Raw genomic sequence first — 26,741 nt, forward strand, 5'->3', positions numbered from 1 at the left:
CCCCACAGTTGAGAGTTATAAAATCAGAAGGGGCATAGATAAGGTGAATAGCAAAGATTTTTTCCCAAGGATAGAGGAGTTCAAAAGGTGTGTTTTTAAGGTGAGAGGAGAAAGATTTAAAAGCAACCTGAGGGACAACCTTTTCACACAGAGGGTGGTACAGGATTTTCCTGCTCCGCTTTTCCAGCACTACTCTGATCTAAACTCTGGTTTCCAGCATCTGCAGTCCTCACTTTTGCCATATATGAAATGAACTGCCAGAGGAAGTTGTAGATGCTGGTACAGTTACAACATTTAAAAGATGTTTGGAGAGGTACATAAATAGAAAAGGTTTAGAGGGATATGTGCCAACACACAAGCAAGTGGGACTAGTTTAGTTTAGGAAGTGTGGTCAGCTGGACTGAAGGGTCTGTTTCTGTGCTGTATGAATTGGACTCTACAATTATATTTTAGTTTTAAATGTATGCTACTTAATATTTAAGAAATAGTCAATTATTTAAATACTAATGCAGTTTAAAAGAAGTTTGTGTTGCACCTCAAATGTGTTGTCTAATTGCTTATGGTGAAAGTATAGAAAGGGCTGTTGAAGGTTTTTGTGGTAGTGGTAGTGTCCCTACCACTGAACCAGGAGGCATGGTTTAAGTCCAACTTATTGCAGGAGTCTGTATGAACATCACTGGCCAGGCTGATTACAAATATCTACAGAGGGATGTTTTATAACATGAAGAGACACTTGTAGCACAATGGGAGTATCTGAACCAGGAAAGTCAGGTTCAAGTTTAGGCCCTCTTGTGGCGCAGGGATAGTGTCCCTACCCCTGAATCAGGAGGCCCAAATCCAAGTCCCACCTGATCGAGAGATGGTAATGACATCTCTCAACACGTTGATTAGAAAAATACGTTAAATTTTTTAAAATGCCCTTCCGGGATTCACCTACTGTTCAACTTTTGTTTCGACAGTGGTTTGGGCGTTTGATGGGCTTGGCTTGGCTTGACATAGGCTAGTATGTTGGATGACGTGACCAGGCTCGGTCTTGGGCGGGGCTGACCAAGCAGGTGGGGGTCAAGCTGCGTGGCATAAGGGACAGAGCAGGGGGCGGGGCCATGATTGGTGGTGGGCGGGGATTGCGCCGGCGGGCGGGTCGTGCGCTGGAGGGCGGGGTTAGACGTGGGGCGGCGGCGGGGGGGGGGGGTGCGGACGGTTGTGGGCGTGGCCGAGCAGGCAGGGGCGGGGCCACGGTGCCGGAGGCCCCGGGCGCGCGACTCCGAGCGGCGGGGGGGCGGAGCCAAATCCGAGTGGCGACGTGTTTACGTGACGGCGACAACAGCCCTACCCTGGCCGACAGCATGAAGCCTGGAGTCCGAGAGGCAGTGTTGGCGAGGGGCTCCATTTGACAGCGGCTGAGTACTGAGCACGAGGGGGAGGGTGGAAAGCAACGTCTTGCGGCGGAACGAGGATGGAGAGAAGGAAGAAGGAGGCGGCGGCTGCGAAGGTAAACCGATCAAGCACCGGGTGTTTGTGTGTATGGCACTGGCTTGTTTGTGTTGAGGAGGACAGGCCTTGAAGCGGCCCTGAGTGGAAAATTTCCTCCGGATCTGGGCTTGTAAAGCAATCGAGTCCAACTCGCCATAGCCTTCAGATTTATATGATGTTTGTGGCTGATAATATTGTTTGTTTTGGGTTTTAATCGGAGTTTGCTAATCTGACATTTCGATCCCTCCACTTCTAAAAATCCACCCTTTTGTTTCTCATCAGGGAATTTTAATTGCTTTCGATTTGACAAGCATAACATTGAAGTAACATTTAAAAACATGACTTAATTTTTACCCTTGGGTTTTAATCACCACAGTAGGCTGCAATTCATAAGAATTAACGCATTTCCAATTTGGACACTTGGCCTAGTAATAAATTGAGTTTAAACACTTGCCCCGTGAAACAATCAGGAAAGTCACTTGGAACAATTCTAGATACAACAAAAATAAAACACTTTTTATAAATTATTTGATCACTTGCAGTTGAGCTACAGTAATTTTACGTTGCAACATGTATCTGATCCCATGTACCTGTTACAAATGATAAGCTACCCTACAATTAAAGCGTTATCTTAAGTATTCTTCTAGGAATGTGGCCCAACTGGTGCTGCAGCGGTGAGAATCACAGGAAATGTTTGACTGAAGAATGAAAATTTTTTACATTCTATTGTGGTGGAGACCGATATACAGCAAAGATCTTTTGTAGTGAGACAAATGTCACTTACTAAAGTTCAATTCCAGTTTTTATTATTTGGTTGTTTGTAGAAAATCTAAATTTTCAACTATTGTATACAACTTGAAAACATCAACAATTACACTTTAGATTTAATTTTAAACTATTTTAGTTGAGTCAACTAACGTCAGTTTATTCAATCACTTTGTTACTCAGTACTATAGAAGAACTGCCTGTGTAATTCGCTGTTCTGGTTTAAAATGTTAAAATGCACTGTTTCATGTTAGCATTGATAGATTTTAGTTCTTTACTTTATCTTTTGGAGTTGTTTTATTTTTAACAAGTAAATATGGAATTAGCTAAAGTTGAAGTTATTCTTGAGTAAGTACTACACCTATATGGAAGTTAATGCACATTGAATATATGTACTAAATCAGTTGCCCTTTGAAGGAAAAGTGTTTTAAATTCAGTATTTCTGCAAACACTCTTGTTTGAAATTGAAACCTAAAAACAGGCTGCTACAAATCATCAGTATAATTCTTGGGTGTTAATAATTTGTTTAACAATTACTATGATTTAATGATATATTTATATTATTTATAGAATTAAATCAGTGTTTAGTTTGTATTAATACCCTGATATTCATGACACCATTCATTTTTTTACATTGGTTCTTGTGCATAAAAGTATATGGAGAAAATATGTAAATAAACAGAGAACATCTCAAATAAAATGTGATTAATCTTAAAACTGAATACAGCCCATTCCTGGCTGGTCTCTGACATTGTACCCTTTTGCAACTTTGAGGTAGTTCAGAACCTTGCTATCTGTGTCTTAACTCGCAGCAAGTTCTGTTGTCCTGTTCCTCTGTCACACCTAAGCATGCTGACATTTATTAGTTCCTGGTCAAGCAATATCTTTATTTCAAAATTCGCTTTTCTGTTTTCAAATTCCCCCGTGATCTTGCCTGTCCCTCTGTTTCCAATCTCCATGAACCTCAGTGCTTTGAGATACCTGATCGCCTCTTTGTTCCCATTCATAGTTGCTCCATCATTGGTGATTGTGCCAAGGCCTCGATCTCTATAATTTTCTCCCTACACCCAGATCTCTCTGCCTCTCTACATTGCTTTCCTGCTTGAAGACATTTCTTAAAATTTACCCCTTTAAAAATGTTTACCTGTGGGATAGAGTATCTTATTTTTGTATGCTTCTGTGATATGCCATGGGACGTTTCACTGCATTAAAGATTGTATAATGAAATAAGTTATATAATGAAATAATATGCAAGATATTATAAAGTCGTCATGTGATATTGTAAACTTGTTTAATTTATTATTATACAAGAGCACAAATAGCACTATGTTTCACAAACAAAACTGAAATGGTACTGTTGTTATTTATGTCAGAACAACGGGGATTACATAGATCATTTAATGTAGAGAGTGGCAGAAAATTAGATACTAAATTTGGTAATACAATAAATCTTTGACAAAAGAGTCTATGACTCTTTATAAAAGTTAAATGTTATGTAATAGGTGTTGCCATATTGTTCCTGGATTAATTTTTCAAGATGTATGTTGCAATATTGCAACAGGGATTGAGAGATTACTGATCTTTTAGAGCGTTGCAGATGAATCTCATCTGTGTGCATTTGAATGCTGGTGCCATAGGCAAAATGTTTTATTGAGTGATTGCACCTCTGGTTAGATTTCATAAATGATCTGAGAAATTTAATTAGTTGCATTTCTGACAGAGTCTGCTCCAAAAACATAGCATTGATATCCTTTGTGACTATATACATTAAATAGGACACGGAGAAACAAACTGTCCAAGGTGTTTGATGCTGATGGTAATGCTATGTTACCACACACCCTGCTCTCCAGACAACATTCCGTTGCTGATCCCCATAAGACCATAAGAAATAGAAGCAGAGTAGGCCTTTCGATCCCTTGAGTCTGTGCACTTGGTGGTGCTTAATGTTACGTGGAGTGAATTGGCTGGAGATTGACCTCTGAAAGATTTTGGTTTCCTCTTGAAGCCACTACTATCATCCACACAAAATGGATGGTTGCAGGTGCTTCAACCTTGCCTTTTATGCTGATGTGCTGGGCAAGCTGGGATCTTTCCTCGAATGTGTTGTTAAACATCAAAGTTGTATCAAAGTAGGATCAAGTTTTTATCGGTCTTTATACTTTTCTTCACTGATTCTGGAATTCCTTTAGAAATCTAATCCACATTTTATATTGCACGTCTACTTTTGATCTCTATCTTTCGTGTTCCAGTTAATAAAACAAAGATCCACATAGGTTACATCAAAATAACAAACTTGGGTCCAACAAAATACACTGAACCATTTTCTATCCCTTCTATTTATTTTGTTAGCATAATTATATTGACTTTATCTTCTCTTCCTGTCCCTGTATTACCATGCTTATGTAGATTGCACAGACCCTTTCCATGCTGCATATTCACAATTGGCCAGGCTAATGGATTCCAAGCCCCCTCAGACATAGCTGAGTGAATTTTACACATTCCATTCATCCATTATCTGAGACAATATTCTTGCCTTTAGTGCTTTTGCACAGTGCATCTATGCTCAGCAGAAACATCTTAAAAACACAAAATATAGGAGCAGAAATGGGTGTTGAATTTGTTCATCATACAAATCGTGACTGTTTTTTACCTCAGCGCCACTTTTCCATGCTACCTCCATATCCCTTGATGTCCTTGGTATCCAGAAATCCATCGACTTCTGTCTTGAATGTGCACTGTGATTGAGCTTCCTCATTTTTCTGGATTAGAAAATTCTAAATATTCACCACCCTCCATGTGAAGACATTCCTCCTCATCTCAATCTAAAATGGCCTCAGCCTTACTCTGGGGCTTTCTCTCCTGGTTCTACTCTCACCAGTCAGGTGAAGCATCCTATCTATAACCACCTTGTCATATCCTGTAAGAATGTTTGTAAATTTTAGTGAAATCACCTCCCATTATTTGAAACCCATTCGCTGCAGTCCATCCTCCTGAAACAATCCTGTCATCCCTGAAAAAGAGTATGATGATTCTCCTTTTGCATGCCATCTATGGCAGATATATCTTTCCTTTAGATAAGGAGACCAAAACTATATACAGTGTTCCAGATGCAGGCTCATCAAGGCCACTTGATAAAAACCAAAAGAATTGCGGATATTGTAAATCAGGCAAAAATAGAAATTGCTCAAAGCTCAGCAGGTCTGGCAGCATCTGTGGAGAGAAGTCAAAAATGAACATTTTGGATCAAGTGACCCTTCCTCAAAACCCAGTTTTGTTAAGAAATTGGCAGAAGTTCATCACGTTGTATTACCAGTGGGTTAAGGAGGTGCTGTGGGTAGCACGTGAATTACCAATAGAAGGTCCTTTGGGAGGAAGTTTGATGGGAAAATATCAGACAGAACGTTTAAATGAGTATCAGTTGATTAGAGTCAGCAAGGATTTGAGAAAGATGATTGTGCCTGACTGATTTTTTTTTGAAGGAGTCACTAACCTTGGTGGTAATAGTGTCTATATGAGCATTCAAAGTTAAATTAACTTCTGAAGATATTTGCAAAGGTTGCATGGAAATCATAAGAGCACACAAAATTGTAAATAGCATTTAATTGTATTGCTTGGTAGTTAACTGAGAGGTATCAGATTAGGGCAAATGGTCTTCTGCAGATCTGTTCAGGGGGCTTACTGCAAATCATGTTTTAAAGGAATAAAGCTGTATATCAAAGTTTGCAGATGATGTGCAATTCGGAGGTGAGCTATATGGATGGCAGTAGGAAGTTACAGAGTTAGTGTGCAAAACAACAGGACATGGTGCCTCAATGTAGTGAAGTTTTACATCAAATCCTTTGTTCACATAGATGAATTGAAATATTTTCTTAGTCTCAAAAGACTAGGCACTGTGGAGGAGCTAAAGGATTTAGATATGCACAAAAAACTTGTTGCAGAATGTGATGTTACATTTTTACTGAGCCTTGGTTAGTCATTTGGAAATACTATGTTCATTTTAAGGCACTGAATCAAAGGAAAGGTCTGTTGTCCTTGGAAATGATTTAAAAAAAACTTTTCAGTACAATCGTCATGGTGCTTAATGGGTTAAATAATGAGGAAAGACTATGTAAACTTGCTTTGTATTCCCATTTGTTTGGAAAGTTCTGGGATGATCTAATTGAGGTGTTTATATTGACAAAGGAATTGGTAAACTACATGCAGAAAAACCGGTGTTTGAGAACAGGGTGAAATTCATTGAACGATTTTACTGTCTTCCTCTTTTTGCCTTCAGAGTTTTTTCGCTAACAATTCTTCCTTTTCCTTTTAATAAATAGGCAGTGGTGTGTTTCCTCAAACTCTGTTTGTGAAGTCCAACCTAAGATGATCCACAGTGAATTCTTTAGCATTTAAACAAAGTAGGATTTATTACTGCTTTCAAAACTTTTAGGAATGGTTTGCAATACATTAGCACGTGCATATAAGAAAGAGAGAAAAGAGAAACGAGAAAAAGCAAGGGAGAGAAGTCATGAAGGATTATTTAAAATCAAAAGACTTCAGAATAAATTCCCATGAATTAGTGTCCAGCAAGTCAATGTACATTGAGTTTCTTTCAGTTGATCGACGTTCTCTTGCAAGAGTTCAAATGCAGTCGTACTGTAATTGTAAGCTGAAAGTGTAGGCATAACATCAGTTTCTCTTTATAAATCACACTTTTTTTGAGAGATATTGACATCAGAAACATGCTTTTAGCTAAGCCTGGAGCTGCTTACTTTTTGGCTCCGAGTCATAGAGATGTACAGCACAGAAACAGACCCTTTGGCCAACCCGCCAAGCCAACCAGATATTTAGATTAGATCAGGTTACTTACAGTGTGGAAACAGGCCCTTCAGCCCAACAAGTCCACACCGACCTGCCGAAGCACAACCCACCCAGACCCATTCCCCTACATTTACCCCTTCACCTAACACTACGGTCAATTTAGCATGGTCAATTCACCTAACCTGCACATTATTGGACTGTGGGAGGAAACCGGAGCACCCGGAGGAAACCCACGCAGACACGGGGAGAATGTGCAAACTCCACACAGTCAGTCGCCTGAGGCAGGAATTGAACCCGGGTCTCTGGCGCTGTGAGGCAGCAGTGCTAACCACTGTGCCACCGTGCCGCCCACTAATTAAATGCATGAGCGTCCCTGGGTAGGCTCGAACCACCAACCCTTCAGTCAATAGCCAAACGTGCTAACCGATTTCGCCACAGAGAGTATTATCCCAACCCAATCTAGACCCACCTGCCAGCACCCAGCCCATATCCCTCCAAACCTTGCCTATTCATAAACCCATCCAGATGCCTTTTAAATGTTGCAATTGTACTAGCCTCCACCACTTCCTGGAGCAGCTCATTTCATACACGTACCACCCTCTGCGTGAAAAGGTTGCCCCTTAGGTTTTTTTTAGATCTTTCCCATCTCACCCTAAACCTATGCCCTCTAGTTCTGGACTCTCCCACCCCAGGGAAAAGACTTTGTCTATTTTTCCTATCTATGCCCCTCATGATTTTGTAAACCTCTATAAGGTCACCCCTCAGCCTTCAACGCTGCAGGGAAAACAGCCCTAGCCCATTCAACCTCTCCCTATAGCTCAAATTCTCCAACCCTGGCAACATTCTTGTAAATCCTTTCTGAACCCTCACAAGTTTCACAACATCTTTCCAATAGGAAGGAGACCAGAATTGCACGCAATATTCCAACAGTGGCCTAACCAAAGTCCTGTACAGCCTTAACATGATCTCCCAACTCCTTTACTCAATACTCTGACCAATAAAGGAAAGCATACCAAACATTGGCTTCCCTATCCTATCTACTTGCGACTTCACTTTCAAGGAACTATGAACCTGCACTCCAAGGTCTCTTTGTTCAGGAACACTCCCAAGGACCTTACCATTAAGTGTATAAGTCCTGCTAAGATTTGCTTTCCCAAAATGCAGCACCTCTCATTTATCTGAATTAAACTCCATCTGCCACTTCTCAGCCCATTGGCCCATCTGATCAAGATCCCGTTGTAATCTGAGGTAACTTTCTTTGCTGTCCACTACACCTCCAATTTTGGTGTCTTCTGCAAACTTACTAACTATATCTCTTATGTTCACATCCAAATTATTTATATAAATGATGAAAAGTAGTGGACCCAGCACTATCCTTGTTTCATTCCACTGGTCACAGGCCTCCAGTCTGAAGAACAACCCTCCACCATCACCCTGTCTTCTACCTATGAGCCAGTTCTGTATTCAAATAGCTAGCTCTCCCTCTATTCCATGAGATCTAACCTTGCTAACCATACTCCCATGGGAACTTTGTCAAATGCCTTACTGAAGTCCATATAAGTCACGTCTACCGCTCTGTCCTCATCAATCCTCTTTGTTACTTCTTCAAAAAACTCAATCAACTTTGTGAGACATGATTTCCCACGCATGAAGTCATGTTGACTATCCCTAATCAGTCCTTACCTTTCCAAATACATGTACATCTGTCCCTCAGGATTCCCTCCAACAACTTGCCCACCACCAGCGTCAGGCTCACTGGTCTATAGTTCCCTGGCTTGTCCTTACCACCTTTCTTAAACAGTGGCACCACATTAGCCAACCCCCAGTCTTGCGACACCTCACCTGTGACTATCGATGATACAAATATCTCAGCAAGAGGCCCAGCAATCACTTCCTGAGCTCTCCACAGGGTTCTCGGGTACACCTGATCAGGTCTTGGGGATAAATCCCCTTTTTATGCATTTCAAGACATCCAGCATTTCTTCCTCTGTGATATGGACATTTTTGAAGATGTCACCATCTATTTCCCTACATTCTATATCTTCCATGTCCTTTTCCACAGTAAATACTGATGCAAAATACTCGCATACAAAGGCTGCCTTGCTGATCCTTGAGGGGCCCTTTTCGCTCCCTAGTTACCCTTTTGTCCTTAATGTAGTGTTTCAAGCAGATTGGTAATCAAAGATGACTCAACTAAGAAGGTTGACATTCCCTCATCATATTCCTGCCCGAAACATCGATTTTCCTGCTCCTCGGATACTGCTTGACCTGTGCTTTTCCATCACCACTCTAATCTTGATTCCTTATCCGTACCCATTGTGTATTTGTGGTGGCTAAATAGAATAATTTGCACCAACTACACCTATAATGGCTTTGTTCAGAACTAGCTAAAGTCGACAGCTTGTCTATTAATCCTTTGTTGGCTTTGCTGGAATGTCCATCCAGTGCAAGGAGGGTCACATTATAAGAGCTGATGTTTGAATTTGTCCTGAAACGTGCTGGACACTTCTGAAAGAAGTCAGTTTGTTCATTCTGTTTTCGGCAGCAGCTATTTTAAGACTTGGCAAGGATCTGTTTAAAAACAAAAGAATTAAACAAGTTTGATTTTATAAAATTCTCTCTACCTGCCCTCTGGGCGTTATGTTGGACTGTCGATATATCTCCAGTACATCCCGCACAGCGTTAAAGTTCTGTTACTGATATTCAGTTTCTCAGGATAGAGAGTGTTCAGACACTTTATATTTATTTCTCTTGTTCCATTAATCCTAATAGGTTTTGAGGTATTGCTTTTCTGGTTTAAAAATAACAGACCTTGAAATTTGTTTAATTTTTGTGGTATGAGGGGTTCTTTTGAGCTGCACATGAAGTTAGGATATTCTGCAGTATTTGTCCCCTACATAATTTGTATTATTCTTGTCTCACTGAGCTTTGTCTTTACAAGTAGCTTGTTCAAATAATAACTCTGTATCAAGCGATGACTGATTGACTAGGGGGCTAATGTTCCTCAACTGGAGTTTCGTATCAATCCTTGATATACCTTAATATTCTAGTCCTTTGTGATTTTGGAGAAGATTTGTAGCTCAGGTTGTGGATCACGTTGTAAATTTGCTCACTGAGCTGGTAGATTTGTTTCGTCACCATGCTAGGTAACATCATCAGTGAGTCTCCAAATGCTCGCTGATGATGTTGACTAGCATGGTAACGTTCTCCTCCTCCTCCTAGCATGGTCTGAGAACAAATCTACCAGCTCAGTGAGCAAACTTGCAACCTGATCCTGGTGATTCTTGGTTCAAATGATCCAATATACCTTGAACTGATTCAAAAGCAACACTTCCAAGGTTGCTTCGGTTCAGATCCCCTCTATAATAGAGTCATAGTGATTTACAGCACAGAAACAGACCCTTCAATCCAATTCATCCATGCCAACCAGATATCCTAAATTAATCTAGTCCCATTTGCCAGCACTTGGCCCATATCCCTCTAAACCCTTTCTATTCATTTACATATCCAGATGCCTTTTAAATATTATAATTGTACCACCTTCCACCACTTCCTCTGACAGCTCATTCCATGCATGCACCACCCTTTGCATGAAAAGGTTGCCCCTCAGGTCCCTTTTATATCTTTCCCCTCTCACCCCAAACTTATGCCCTGTAGTTCTGGACTCCCCTACCCAGGGAAAAGACCTTGTCTATTTACCCAATCCGTGCCCCTCATGATTTTATAAACCTCTATAATGTCACCCCTCAGTCTCCGACGCTCCAGCAAAAACACCCCCAGCCTGTTCAGCCTCTCCTTATTGCTCAAACCCTGGCAACATCCTCCTAAACCTTTCTTTACCCTTTCAAGTTTGACAACATCCTTCCAATAGGAGAGAGACCAGAACTGCATGCAATATTCCAACAGTGGCCTAACCAATGTCCTGTGCAGCCGCAACATGACCTCCCAACTCGTATACTCAATACTCTGACCATTAAAGGAAAGCATACCAAATGCTGCCTTCACTATCCTATCTACCTATGACTCTACTTTCAAGGAGCTATGAACCTGCACTCCAAGGCCTCTTTGTTCAGCAACACTCCCAAGGACCTTACCATTAAGTGGATAAGTCCTGCTCTGATTTGCTTTTCCAAAATGCAGTACCTTGCATTTATCTTAATTAAACTCCAGCTGCCACTCCTCAGCCCATTGGCCCACCTGCTCAAGATCCTGTTGTACTCTGATGCAACCTTCTTTGCAACAGAATAGGATTTGTGTTTTAAAATAAAATTGTAATTGAGTAGAAAGATCAACAGATATAATGCTTAATGGCAGAACAGGCATAAAGGTTGGTATGGCCTACTTCTGTTGTAGGTTGTTCTTTTATTTAAAAGATGTTTTATTATTTGTTTTGTTTTAAAACTGCTGCATTGAAGATAACTATAAAATCAGTCACAAATTAAATACATAATTTCAAGCATTACCTTGAATCTGAAATCCCTAACTGTTAACTGTTTCTTGGGTTTAATTGGAATTATAGTTTAAACATAATTATATAATGTAAAGTTGCCACCTTTTAAACTGTATTTCCTCTCGGTCTATATTAAACTAAAGTTGAGCTGGAAAGTTTGATACATGATGTCATTAGAAAATGTCATGTACTACAGTAGTTGTATAACAATACACACTGTCTGACTCTGCTTTCTTTTCCCATCAACTGTTCCGCATTCTCCTCCCCGCCCTCCCCAAAATCTGGCCCTCTTCTTCTCAACCTCCTGCTCCTCCTCTTCTCCCCCATTGTCATGTCCTTGTCCTCCTCCTCCTCCTCTTTGTTGATTTCCTCCTCCTCCTCCTCTTCGTCGATTTCCTCCACCTTCTCCCCCAAGTCCTCCTCCATCTCCTCTTCTCCCTCCTTCTCATCCCCTTACGTCCCCGCTCCTCTGCTGCCTCCTACTCTTTCCTTCGTCCCCCTCCTCCTTGCCCCCTTACCCTCCCCTCATGCCCCATCCCTGTCCCTGTCCCCATCCCCTTCATCTCCCAAAATAAATGTTTTTTTATTTGTGGTGGCTATCAATCATAGAGCCATCCAGCACAGAAACAGATCTTCCATGTCAACCTGTCTATACATACCTGCATTCCTAAACTGAACTTGTCCTGTTTGCCTGCATTTGGCCCATATCCCTGTCTTTCCTATCAATGTACCTCGAACATTACAACGCAGTACAGGCCCTTCAGCCCTCTGTGTTGCGCCGACCTGTGGAACCAATCTGAAGCCTATCTATCCTACACTATTCCATTTTCATCTATATGTTTGCCAATGACCATTTAAATGCCCTTAAAGCTGGCAAGTCTGCTATAGTTGCAGGCAGGGCACTTCTTGCCTCTACTACTCTGAGTAAAGAAACTACCTCTGACATCTGTCCTACATCTGTCACCCCTCAATTTAAACTATTTCCCCTTGTGCTAGCCATTATCATAAGAGGAAAAAGGCTCTCACTGTCCACCCTATCTAACCCTTTGATTATCTTATATGTCTCAATTACAATAAGGCCAAGATCTTATATATCTCCCCCGTTTTCTGCGGCTCCACACAAAGGCCGCCTTGCTGATCTTTGAGGGGAGAAAGTGAGGACTGCAGATGCTGGAGATCAGAGCTGAAAATGTGTTGCTGGAAAAGCGCAGCAGGTCAGGCAGCATCCAGGGAACAGGAGAATCGACGTTTCGGGCATAAGCCCGAAGAAGGGCTTATGCCCGAAACGTCGATTCTCCTGTTCCCTGGATGCTGCCTGACCTGCGCTTTTCCAGCAACACATTTTCAGCTCTGATCTTTGAGGGGCCTTATTCTCTCCCTAGCATTGAAATAAATGCAGTTTAATTTATTAGTCCTACCGTGTCCCTGCCTGCCCTGACTGTTGGTTTGACTCGCTTCTGTTCTCAACTGTACCAGTGTCCAATTGATCTCTTTCCTCACTATCTCCCTTGGATTCCCCCCCCCCCCCCCCCCGCCCTACCCAAACCTTACTAGTTTAAATCCTCCCAAGCAGCTCTAGCAAATCTCCCTGTCATAGTATTAGTCCCCTTCCAATTTAGGTGCAATCCAACCTTCTTGTTCAGGTCACTTCTACCCCAAAAGAGATTCCAGTGGTCCACAAATGTGAATCCTTCTCCCATACACCAGCTCCTCAGCAATGCATTCATCTGCTGTATCTTCCTATTCCTGCCCTCACTAGCTCGTAGCACTGGGAGTAATCCTGATATTACTACTCTCGAGATCTCCTTTTTAAATTTCTGCCGAACTATCTGTAATCTCCCTTCAGAATCTCAACCTTTTCCCTTCTTATATCATTGGTTCCAATGTAGACAATGACCTCTTGCTGGCCCCTCTCCCCCTTGAGAACATTCTGCATCCTCTCCGAGACATCCTTGATCCTGACACCAGGGAAGCAACCCACCATTCTGATTTTTCACTGCTGGTCTCAGACTAGAGAGTTCCCTAACACAATTGATCTCTTGGAACTCAACGTACCCCTCATCGCATTAGAGCCAGTCTCACTACCAGAAACTTGGCTGTTCGTGCTACGCTCCCCTGAGAATCCATCACCCCCTACATTTTCCAAAACGGCGTACTTGTTTGAAATGGGGATAGCCACAGAAGGCTCCTGCACTAGCTGCCTACCTCTCTTCCCGTGCCTAGAGTTAATCCATCTGTGTGACTGTATCTGAGACTTTTTTTTCCCCCCCCCCTTTCCTATGACTGCCATCCATCGCATACTGTTACTGTTGCAAATTCCTCATTGTTTCTAACTGTCTCTCCAACCAATCCATTCAATCTGATAAGATTCGCAACCAACAGCATTTATTGCAGGTATAATCCGCAGTAACCCTTAAACTCTCTTTAAACTCCCACATCTGACAAGAAGCGCATATCACTCTACTAAAGGCCATTTTTGCTCCTTCACAATCTACAGACCCAGAAGATAACACCTTCTTATTCCTCTACAAAACACTGCCCCAGGTTAAGTGAATAGTTATGGCTTATATTTTAAGTTTAACCAAGAGACGTATCTCAAAAAACATATGAAGAAAGAACCTACTCTACTCACTACTGCAGACTTTCTGTAGGTCACTCTTAAAACAGTACACTTATCTACTTCTGTGGTGTGAACTTCGCCCATTACTCCAAGATCAGTTGTGAATTTCACTTTTTGTCAATTTTCCCAGACACACTCCAATGTCCACCGATACATGAATTCACAAAGCAAAGGCAGTAACTGTGCAGGTTCACTGCTGTGTCAGTTTCTTTCTCTCTCTCCCCTGCACTGACCTCATTATGTGCTTCCTTTGTCTGTCCTTCTCTTTTAAAACTGCTGTTGTTTTGACTTTTTTTTCCAAAGTTCCAAACCAATGCAACAGGATATAAAATAGTTATTGCTGCTCCTGAAATTCGAGGAAATCACCTCCAACACCTAAAATACCTCAAAGGAGCAGCTGTTTCAGCCAGAAATTTTACCCGTCCTCCATTTTGGATTACCCAGAATCTCCTTCTTGAACAGGGGAACAACATTTGCTATCCTCAGTCTTCTAGAACTATTCCTGTAGACAATGATGACATAAAGATCAAAGCCAAAGGCTCTGCAATGTCCTCCCTGGCTTCCCAAAGAATCGTCAGATAAATCAATCACCTAGACTGGGGTCTTATATATTTTCACACTTTTCAGGATTGCTAACACCTTCACCTTGTGAACCTCAATCCCGTCTAGTCGCGTAGCCTGTATCTTGGTATTCTCCTCAACAATATTGTCTTTTTCCAGTGTGAATACCAACCAAAAATATTCATTTAACGTTTTTCTTATTTCCTCAGACTCCACGCACACCTTCCCACTACAGTCCTTGATTGGCCCTAATCTTACTCTACTCATTCTTTTATTCCTGACTTACTATAGAAAGCTTTGAGAGTTTTCCATGATCCTATCTGCCAATGACTTCTCATGTCCCCACCTGGCTCTTCCAAGTTCTCTCTTTAGGTTTTTCCTGGCCAGCTTGTCACCCTCAAGCGCCCTAACTGAGCCTTCATGTCTCATCCTAACATAAGCCATCTTCATCCTCTTGATAAGTGATTCAACTTCTTTAGTAGAACCACGGTTCCCTCACTTGACCACTTCCTCCCTGTCTGACAGGTACATACTTATCACGGACACACAGTAGCTGGTCCTTGAATAAGCTCCACATCTCAACTGTGCCCAGCCCTTACAGTTTCCTTCCCCATCCTATGCATCCTAAATCTTGCCTAATCTCATCATAATTGCCTTTCCCCCGTTTATAACTCTTGCCCTGCGGTATATACCTATCCCTTTCCATCACTAAAGTAAACATAACCAAATTGGGGTCACTATCACCAAAGTGTTCACCCATCACCAAAGCTAACACTTGGCCGGGTTCATTACCCAGTACCAAATCCAATGTGGCATGGCCCCTTGTTGGCCTGTCTACATACTGTGTCAGAAAACCTTCCTGCAAGCATTGGACAAAAACTGACCCATCTAAAGTACTCAAACTATAGTATTTCCAGTTAATATTTGGAAAGTTAAAGTCCCCCATAACAACTACGTTACGTTCCATTCTGTCCAGAATCATCTTTGCTATTCTTACCTCTAAATCTCTAGAACTATTCGGAGGCCTATAGAAAACTCCCAATGGGTGACCTCTCCTTTCCTGTTTCTAACCTCGGCTCATACTATCTCAGTAGAAGAGTCCTCAAATGTCCTTTCTACCACTGTAATACTGTCCTTGACTAACAAGCATCTAAATCCCGAAACCTGCAGTAACCATTCCTATCCCTGCTCTATCCATGTCTCCAAAATGGCCGCAACATCGAAGTCCCAAGTACCAATCCATTCTGCAAGTTCACCCACCTTATTCCGGATGCTCCTGGCATTGAAGTGGAAACACTTCAAACCACCATCCAGTTTGCTGGTGCACTCGTGACCTTGAAATCATATTTCTGAGTAGAGAGTGTGCTGCTGGAAAAGCAAAGCAGTCAGGCAGCATCCAAGGAGCAGGAGAATTGACGTTTCCTTTTGAAGAAGGGCTTATGCCTCAAACGTCGATTCTTCTGCTCCTCGGATGCTGCCTGACCTTCTATGCTTTTCCAACACCACACTGTCTACTCTGATCTCCAACACCTGCAGTCCTCACTTTCTCCAAACCATATTTCTGACCTCACTACTCTCAACCTCCTGGACACTGGAACTACAATTTAGGTTCAAATTCCCCTGCTGAATTAGTTTAAAACCTCCTGAAGAGCATTAGCCAATTTCACTCTCAGGATATTGGTATCCCTCTGGTTCAGTTGTAGACCATCCTGTTTGTAGAGGTCCCACCTACCCCTGAATGAGGCCCAATTATCCAGGTATCTGAAACCCTCCCTCCTGCATCACCCCTATAGCTACATGATCAACTCCTCTCTCTCTCTCTCGCACGCTCTCTCTCTCTCTCTCTCTCTTGCCTGTCCAAATGCCTTTTAAATGTTGTAATTACCGTATAACATGGATATTCCAGGAGCGATGCAGCTGGTCAAACCCCTTGGTTTTAAACAAAACAGAATTTATTTATAAGATTACCATATGAAACACCAACAAAACAGAACAGAATACCGAATAACCTAATCTATCCAAACATCAGGTCATCCCAACTTAATGATGCTGTTCCAAATATTTGCAACAATCCCCAAAAACACCTCATGGCACAAAAGATAAAATCAAACAGATTCTTACAGGAGCAAAGTCAGAGAGAATACCAGCCTGGAGCCACTTTTTTCACACTACTGCTAAATACTAAACCAAACCAGAGAAAAGTGGAGCTGGGAGAACTGGCCACTTTCCCTTCAGTGTATGTGTTCGTTTTAAAACTTAAAAGCCTTCTGCCTGAGGCAGTATCTGTTAGCTATAAACAAATTGGCCCTGAAACCCTTCAATGCCAAACTTTTCGGAACCTGTGTCTTTTACAACCTCTCTGTAACCTTGTTAAAGGAGCAGAATGTCTTATCCTGGAGAAAAGACCTTGGTCATTCACCTTATATATGCCTCTCATGATTTTAAAAACCTTTATATTGTCACTCCTCAGCCTCCTACGTTCCAGGGAAAAAACTTCGAGGACATCCAGGGTTTCCTTATAACTCAAGCCCTCTCACCTTGGTAACATCTTTGTGAATCATTTTTGAGTCAATTTCAGTTTAATAATATCCTTCATCATGGAGCAGGACAACCGGAATTATACAGTACTCAAAGTGTGGCCTTACCAATGTCTTGTACAGCCGTAATATGACATCCAAACTCCTGTATTCAGTGCTCTGTGCAATGATGGAAAACCTGCTAAATGCTACCTTGACCACCCTGTCTACCTGTGGTGTTTGCTTAGTTTGGGTTGTTGAGACATTAATGATGATCCCAATTAAATTTGTGACTGCCTATTAATAATATTCTCAGTGTAATCTCTGCTCCAAAAATGACCAGTCTAATCCTTACGTTTCTATTGGCATAACCTGGTAGCCATATGCTATAGGCGAAAGTGGATACTGCAGATGCTGGAGGTTAGAGTCAAGATTAGAGTAGTGCTGGAAAAGGCAGCACCTGAGGAGCAGGAAAATCCAAGTTTCGGGCAAAAGCCCTTCATCAGGAATGAGGCTGGGACCCTCTTGGGTGGAGATCTGTATGCTATACTTCAATTTCTGGAAAATTGAACAAGCAACATGGATGGATTTAGCGATGCATAATTTGCAAGGATCGAAATGAAATGTATTTAAAAAGCAGTTTAATTAAATTACTTAGCATTACCATAGTTTAAGTGATAAGTTTTGTAAAGAGGAGAAATTTTCTCATTAACTCCTGATACAAAAACATTAAATGTAAGGTCTTGAACAAGAGTTACAGGAGAAATATCAGGAATACTTCTAATGTACTAATTAATATACAAGCGTTTTTACACAAAAGTAGTCGTGACTTGGAGCTTGCCCACAAGACTGGAAACAGAAAGTTAATGATTTTGAAAATAAATTTAATTGACACTTGAATAAAATACACTTGTGAAGTTGTAGGCATCAAGTGGAGAATGGAACTGACTGGATTGCAATGCAGACAGCAGCATAGACTCAATGAAATGGCCTCTTTTGTGCTGTAAATGAGTCAAGCAACTGTCATTTTTTTTAGGGTAAATATTCTTTGGTATGAACTACCCAAAAACTATGATATTCCACTGAGCGTGATGCCTTCAGTGGATTTATTTTCATTTTAACTGTATTGTAATTTTAGATGACCTTCCTTGTTAAATGCATGAATATCAATGTGCATATGAAGTGCTTAAATGAGGATGCAGGTGGGAAGTTCAGGCAACATAACGTTCAACTCAATTTGTGATATATGACCGCTTTCTGGCCTTAGTACTATAACTTTGAAGAAAGGTTAGCTGAACAGATTCTTTTTTAAAGAAAGTGTAATCTGCAAATGCTTCTTGGTTTATTTTCTTATTCAACCCTTCCCTCAATAAAACTTGGAAAATAAGAGATGGCCATCAAGGCAATAACGTGGTTATTTCCAGTGTGCAAACTAGTTGCCTAATCATAAACTAATTAATTACAACTCTTTCCATTGAGCTACCTTGGCACAGAGCAAGAGTGAAATCAGAATTGCTTGATCTCTGGCTCTGCTTCACACATTGGTGGAGAGATGATAAATGTGATAATTTCACTGGATGAGAAATCCAAAGCCCCAGGCTAGTGCATTGGGAACAAAGGTCCAAATCCAAACTTGGCAGCCAGTAGAATTTAAATTCATTTAATAAAATCTGAAATTTAAAAGAAAACTGGTCTCAGAATGGTGACCATGACAACCATCATCAATTGCTATAAAACCCATCTGGCTATCAAGTGCCATTCTGAGGGGGAAGCCTGCTATCCTTACCTGGTCTACATGTGATTTCATTCCACAGCAATATGGTTAACTCTTGAAGGCTTCTGAAATGGGCTCACAAGCCATTCAGTTCAAGTATGTTTACAACTTTAATTATTGAGGCAGCTGCCTTAATTGTTAATCTGTGAGATGTTGGGAAAATCAATTTTGAAGCATTTCATGTTTGAAATCTATACACATGTGATGGAAATGCAAGTATACAGAACTCCAGGATAGACTTGCTTTTACAGCAAAGGAATCCTCAAATATTTGGAGTTGTACTTGAAAGATAAATGAGATTTTTGGCATATAGGTTAAAGTGAACATTTTTGTCCATTGATATCGATGAATGTTGTTGAAAGGATACATCATCTAATGAATTGGAGATAGTAAGGTCTGCAAATGCTGGAGGTCAGTGTCGATAAAATGTGGAGCTGGAAAGACACAGCAGGTCAGGCAGGATCAGAGGAGCAGGAAAGTCAACGTTTCAAGTCAGGACCCTTCATCAAGACTGGGGAGGGGGAAGGGAACTAAGAAATAAATAGAGGGTGAGGGGTGGGGCAGTGGGAAAGGTAGCTGGGGTGTGATAGGTAGATGTAGGGAGGGGTTGTTATGATTGGTCAGTGGAAAGGGTGGAGCGGAAAGGTGAGAATGAAGATGAACAGGTTAGGTCCAGTCAAGGAGCTGGGAAGCTGAACATGGGCGTACACCTGCCCCTACACCTCTCTCCACACCTCCATCCAAGGCCCCAAACAATCATTCCAAATCTGGCAGAGTTTCATCTACATCTCTTCCACCTGGGAGAAAGTGAGGACTGCAGATGCTGGAGACCAGAGTTGAGAAGTGTGGTGCTGGAAAAACAGCAGGCCAGGCAGCATCCGAGGAGCAGGAGAATCGATGTTTCGGGCATAAGCCCTTCTTCTGAAGAAGGGCTTATGCCCGAAACGTCGATTCTACTGCTCCTTGGATGCTGCCTGGCCTGCTGTGTTTATCCAGCACCACACTTCTCATCTCTTCCACCTGGTCTACTGCATTCGTTGCCCCCAATGTGGTCTCCTCTACATTGGAGAGACAAAGCGTAGACTTGGGGACTGGTTCACGGAGCATCTGCATTCTGTATGCTCCAATTGACACCACCTGGTGGTTGCCAGCTATTTCAATTCCTCCTCCCTCTCTCCTGGCAGCATGTCCATTCTGGGCCCCTATTGCCAAAATAAGGCAAATGGGAGGAACACCTTACATTCTACCTTAGCCCAATGGCCTTGATATAGAGTTCACCAGCTTCAAAATCTCCCCTCCCCTCAACCTCATTCTGTGTATAGCCATCCCTCTCCATCCTGCCTCCTTGACCAGACCTAAACTGTCCATCTTGATTCTCAACTATCTGCTCCACCCTTCCCACTGACCAATCACAATAACCCCTACCTGCATTCACCTATCCCCAAACCCCTATTTATTTCTCAGTTCCCTTCCCCCTACCCAAACCTGATGAAGAGTCCCGACTGAAAACATCGACTTTCCTGCCATGTCATCTAATGAATAACATCCATCCTTTGGTAACTCCCCATGTACTGTTGTGTTGCTCAGCTTTGCTGCAAAATCGGTACATAATCTTGGCAATCTGTTGTACATACTCTTTATAGACTGTGGATCATAATATTCCTTGTCCACATTTTCCCAAACTTCCCTGACTCCAGGAATATGTTACAGCTTCTTCCTTGTTTGTGAAGTACAAACCAAGTACAGTACTGGGAAATCAAACCCACGTTCCTAATTGAAATCTTAAGGTTATCGTTGGGCCGTCACATTTCCTCAAGTATGTCTCATTTTTTTTGTTGTGGCGGTCTCAAATTTTAATTTCTACTGTGCAAAGATATTTTATTTTCTATGGTCAAGGTAGTGTTGCATTGTAAAATAAGAGCTGCTTTGTAAATGAGAGCATTCTATGTAGTGACTTTTTAAAAGGTGTGATGACTTCACTGGCAGAGTTTTGATGCATAAACATTAAAAATTGCTGTTCCCTTTCAAGGTTAACACAACCTTCATCATCAAGTATTGGATGTATGTAAAACCTACTGGGTTTAAAACTGGTCATATGCCTGCAGATAGATAATTCCCCTGACTCTCCTACTGTAAAATCACTTGTACCCAATTTTTTATATTTGTCAGATGTACAAAGCGCTTGAGTTTTGCCCTTTTAAGTTGCAAGTGTAAATAGTACACGAGCTTTAGATTTTGTAATGACCTTGCTATATAGAAAAATGTTTGACCACTTTACAAGAAGAAAGATGATAAAGAGCACCCAAACATGAGGAAGAACATAAAATTTGGATTGGGCAAGAGGATTGTGACGTCAAACAGTTCAAGGAATTCAGGACTGCACCAATGATATTTTATCAGCACAAGATAAAATTAATGGTATTTCTGTTATGGATATCTCAATTCTGAGCATATTTTATTATTTGTTTACAACACTTAGTTCCATTTTGTATTTCTGTTGTAGCTGAATTGTTTGCCAAAATTGAAAAGCTAGAAAATGTCATTTAAAATTTTTTTTGTTAATATTAAGGACCTTGCTCAGTTGTCCAGAAGACCAACTCTGTTTTTTGGAGATTTATTTATCCTACATGACTCTATTGAGCATTTTGAATTCTTATTTGAAGCTTTTTGAACTCTTATATGAAGCTGTATGACAGCAGACTTTTTTTAGAAAGGGACTTGTAAGTTTTATAGTTTTAACACTTTGCAATTTCATCTTTGTCTGATGAAAACCAAGGATGGTGATAGTGAAATTGTTTTATGTGCCAAATTCTTTTTGGATTGCTGATTTATTGATTTATTTATTTTACAGAAAATACATATTGCCACATTTATAGTTGGTGTTATTGAAGCTAGGCAGAAATGTGTCGTTGAAGCTACAATCAAATAATTTTATTAAATAGCAGAACAGGCTGAACGGACCAAATGACCTACTCATAGAGATGTACAGCATGGAAACAGACCCTTCGGTCCAACCCGTCCATGCCAACCAGATATCCCAACCCAATCTAGTCCCACCTGCCAGCACCCGGCCCATGTCCCTCCAAACCCTTCCTATTCATATACCCATCCAAATGCCTCTTAAATGTTGCAATTGTACCAGCCTCTACCACACCCTCTGGCAGCTCATTCCATACATGTACCACCCTCTGCATGAAAATGTTGCCCCTTAGGTCTCTTTTATATCTTTCCCCTCTCATCCTAAACCTATGTCCTCTAGTTCTGGACTCCCTGACCCCAGGGAAAAGACTTTGTCTATTTATTCTATCCATGCCCCTCATAATTTTGTAAACCTCTATAATCCCTCACCTTCCGATGCTCCAGGGAAAACAGCCCCAGCCTGTTCAGCCTCTCCCTATAGCTCAAGTCCTCCAACCCTGGCAACATCCTTGTAAATCTTTTCTGAACTCTTTCAAGTTTCACAACATCTTTCCGATAGGAAGGAGACCAAAATTGCATGCAATATTCCAACAGTGGCCTAACCAATGTCCTCTACAGCCACAACGTGACCTCCCAACTCCTGTACTCAATACTCTGACCAATAAAGGAAAACATACTAAACGCTGCCTTCTTCACTATCCTATCTACCTGCGACTCCACTCTCAAGGAGCGATGAAGCTGCACTCCAAGGTCTCTTTGTTCAGCAACACTCCCTAGGACCTTACCATTAAGTGTTTCAGTCCTGCTAAGATTTGCTTTCCCAAAATGCAGCACCTCGCATTTATCTGAATTAAACTCCATCTGCCACTTCTCAGCCCATTGGCCCATCTGGTCCAGATTTTGTTGTAATCTGAGGTAACCCTCTTCGCTGTCCACTACACCTCCAATTTTACTCCTCTAACTCCTGTGATCTGATGTTCAAACGTTCCCTTGGCAGTGAGACTTGCAACTATATGCTTGGCTATGGTTATTGATGCTGTTTGTCACAAGCTTTCCAATGAACCGACAGCTATTTACCTTGGCAGCAGGCCAGTTTGATTAACTACGTCTTTGAATAAATTCCTTTACATTATTAAATAACCAAGGTCCAACATTGTGTCACGCTCCCTCTGCTGGTAGAGCATTTTTTCCCCCTGCTTAGTTCTGTCAGTTACAGAGAACCAAATGCACTGTTGTTCTGTGATGGTTCTTGAGCTATCGTTACACTTTTCTCCCCCATATCTGATTTGTCCTGCCATCCCTATAGGTCCAACAATGACTGACTATTTCAGTATTGCACAAGCATGCCTTTCTTTAACAATGTGCCCATTAAGAAGCATTACTTAACGGAATTCCCTTGGAATGAACAGGCCTGTCTTCACCAATTGTGTTGCTTTTCTTTTATGTATTTTTGTTAGTCTCTGCATCTGCCAATGACTTCACTCTTTTTACATTTTCCAGTACAATGGTGCCTTTTAAGTTTGTTGTTTTGGCATCAAAACAGGTGCAGTAAACTGAATGCTTGATCATCTTATTTAAAGGTCAACATGTACAGGTAATAAATAGTATGATTCCTGAAATGGTTTCATCAGTTGCTAGGTAAGATTGCAATATGCTAAGTACAATAGTTTTCTCATCTTAGAATTTACTGTTTTAGACATTTTTAATGAAAAAAGACATTATGTTCAATCAAAAGCATTCTATAGTTAGATGTTAGATTCTTTAATTTTAAAACTGGATCTTTGCACAACTTAAACCCTACTTCTCAACTTCTAAGGATGAGTGGAAATTTATTTAAGTGTCTTCCACCATTTTTATTTCTGTATCACAAATGTAAGTGTTGATAGAAATTGCATTCATTTATTTCAAAGAATCCAAATGTCTGAAATTTTTTCAAGTTACAACATGTGGGATGAAAATTGTAGTCCATTAAACCTGGAATTTATTCCATGTTGAGTACGAGCAAAAGAGCACATGGCAATAGAGTTGTGTAGGCTGTGCTTGTGAGTGGGCTGAGTATGCATTCACTGGATTTTAGTAAATTCATTGTTCTGTTGTAAATATGGTAAAATTATATATTTTGTTATAGGCTTTAAGTTCTGTTAGTTTGGAAGACATTTTAGATCTTCCAAAAATGGTTTTGATTGATGTAAAAGAATCAATTTATGCCTGCTATTTTATAGTTGCTGAAACACTTGGCAAAAGATATATGACCAAATTGTTGGCCTGTCTTTTTGACATGTTTGAGCAAAATAAAATTATTTATTAATGCATGTTAATGCATGTTAATTTAAAATTGTCAAATATTACTGACATATACCCCAATCAGTTAGATCCAAGAATTGCTAAAGCAGATGAGTTCTGTAATATGCAAAAATATTTTTAGAATACTACCTTGGTTAGTACAGAGCAGTCACTTAGCTCAATTGGCAACACACTTGCTTCTTGAGTCAGCATAAACCTCTTAAGTTTGACCAAAATTAAAAAAAAAAGGTTTTTATGAATACATTCTGAGGGGCAATTATTGAGGCACCAATTTTTAATTATATTTGGGTCATGAGCATTAACTGGTGATCTATTTGAGCCTTTTATAAAGGGTCTCAGCCTTGTAACTGTGGCTGTGGAGCTAGGAAATATATGTTTGTAATATTAAACTCTACACTAAATACATAAGTACACGTACATATTTGTGCCATATCTGTACGTCACCACTGACTTTCTGGATTAGAATACCATTAACATACTTATTGTTTTTAGTTCTTTCTAAAACATTTTGTGAAGTTTTACAGCTTATTTCTCATACAGTTGAATAGCTTGTTGTGTGGTAGATTTTAGCAGATTCTCATTATTTTTCTACATAAAACATTTTGCAATTGTTCAAGGTAGTAAAGTCATATGGAATTTGCAGTTATGTAGTGCCTTTTTTTATTCCAACCAGAATTGGCCCAAATGTGCACAATGGTGTAATTTAGGAAGGTTAGCACTCTAGTTTTATGCACAGCAAAACCCCATTAGTAGTGAAATGAATGATCAATTAATATGTTGCTGCTGTGATTGAAGGAGAACTATTTGTCAGCACACTGTGTTTTGCTTCTTTGGAAAGTGCAGTGAAACCTTTATTATCTTTTTGAACCACCAAATCAGGCTGAGGGGACCTCAATTTACTGCCTCCTTTTGAAGTGCAACCTTTTGAGAATGCAGCAATTCTGGGTTTAAAAGGGTTTTGGCACTCTGAAAGTCTGTATGAAACCCTACTTAGTATCTACATCTCTGAAATACAATCATGCTGCATCAGTATATTAGTTATTGGCATGTCTTGATTTTTTTTATTTGTACTTTTTTTTTCTTTCTTTTCAACAGCTAACTGGTGGTTGATGAAGGACCAGCGCTCCGAAAGCTAGTGCTCCCAAATAAACCTGTTGGACTATAACCTGGTGTTGTGATTTTTAACTTTGTCCACCCCAGTCCAACACCAGCATCTCCAAATCATGTTCTAATAGGGCTTTCCAACTCTTGACAAGCCATTTCTAAACCTCCTCACCTAAAGTCATAGAGGTGTACAATACAAAACGGAGCCTTTAGTCCAAAATGTCCATGCTGACCAGATATCCTAAGTTAATCTAGTCCTATTTGCCAGCCTTTGGCCCATATTCTTCTAAACCTTTCCTATTCTTAAACATCCAGATGCCTTTTAAATGTTGTCATTGTATCAGCCTCCTCCACTTCCTCTGGCAGCTCATTCCATACATGCACCACCCTTTTTGTGAAAAAGTTGCCCCTTAAATCTCTTTCCCATCTCATCTTAAATTTCCTAGTTTTGGACTTTCCCACCCAAGAAAAAGACCTTGTCTGTTTATCTTATCCATGCCCCTCATGATTTGATTTTATAAACCTCTATAATGTCACTCCACAATCTCTGACACTCCAGGAAAACCACCCCCAACCTCGAATTCATATGCTGACTAATCTGTGCGTTACCATTCCTGTTTTATTTCTTCACTCTACCTTGTTTGAATCATATATAAATAACTAACATTATCTTATTCATAGTTTTCTGGAAGTTATAAATACAATCTAGAGTACTTGACCACCAGAGTGCTTATTTATTAAGTGTTTATACCTGTAAATAAAACAGAGCTCTTGTAAATTCTGGAAATCTGGAATTAAAATTAATAATACTGAATATACAATGATCAGTCAATATGGAAAAATAGAGGGGAAAGAAACTTACTGTAGTTCATACTCTATTCCCTGCAAGACTGAGTTCCCAGTGGTAAATGAATACTTAAAGTGAGAAAAACAAAGAAGTAAGTGTTGGGAGAAGCAACTAATTAACTCACTTTGTGAAGAGTATCTGTGAAATGATCTTCAAACTCTAAAATAAGAAATATCCTAAAATTTAATGGAGGAGCTAATTACTGCGGATGTTGAAATCTCTACTGAAAACAACAAATGCTGGAGATCACAACAAGTCAGGCAGTATCCATGGGGAGAGAATTATCCAGACTCAAAACATTACTTTGCTCCCTCTCTCTGTGGATACTTACTAATGGCTGTGAGCTCCAGCACTTGTTGTTTTAAGTAAAATTTAATGGAAACCTTTAGAATGTGCAAATATTGCTGATGTTGGTGAAAATTCTTGGGATCCTTGTGCATAAGTGAGAAATGAGAGTGGGAAAGAAACTGATATGGCATGAAATTCAAACACCAAATACAAGAAAAGCATGAATTGTTGATCACCAAATAAAGAATGTAAAGAACTTGGTGTCATGTCTCCTAGTACATGTCATTCCACTATAACGTGTGTTTTGTTAACACTAATTT

General features: G+C 40.6%; 1 protein-coding gene across 3 annotated transcripts in view; it reads left to right on the forward strand.

The window, feature by feature from the left end:
• The first annotated feature begins 1,338 nt into the window (after positions 1 to 1,338).
• Positions 1,339 to 26,741, forward strand: part of secisbp2l (SECIS binding protein 2-like) — an 89,508-nt gene continuing 64,105 nt past the window's right edge. For 2 of the 3 annotated variants that reach the window (XM_043677423.2, XM_043677424.2), the window contains exon 1: positions 1,340 to 1,492. In XM_043677423.2, the coding sequence (XP_043533358.2) occupies positions 1,457 to 1,492 (36 nt within the window). In that variant the 5' untranslated portion in view covers positions 1,340 to 1,456. Of the gene's footprint in view, positions 1,493 to 26,741 lie in introns of all 3 variants that reach the window. The other variant, XM_043677426.2, reaches the window with a different exon arrangement.

Source organism: Chiloscyllium plagiosum, unplaced genomic scaffold, assembly GCF_037043375.1.
Source record: "Chiloscyllium plagiosum isolate Xiang-an unplaced genomic scaffold, Cpla_swu_hap1 HiC_scaffold_39, whole genome shotgun sequence".
Taxonomy (NCBI): domain Eukaryota; kingdom Metazoa; phylum Chordata; class Chondrichthyes; order Orectolobiformes; family Hemiscylliidae; genus Chiloscyllium; species Chiloscyllium plagiosum.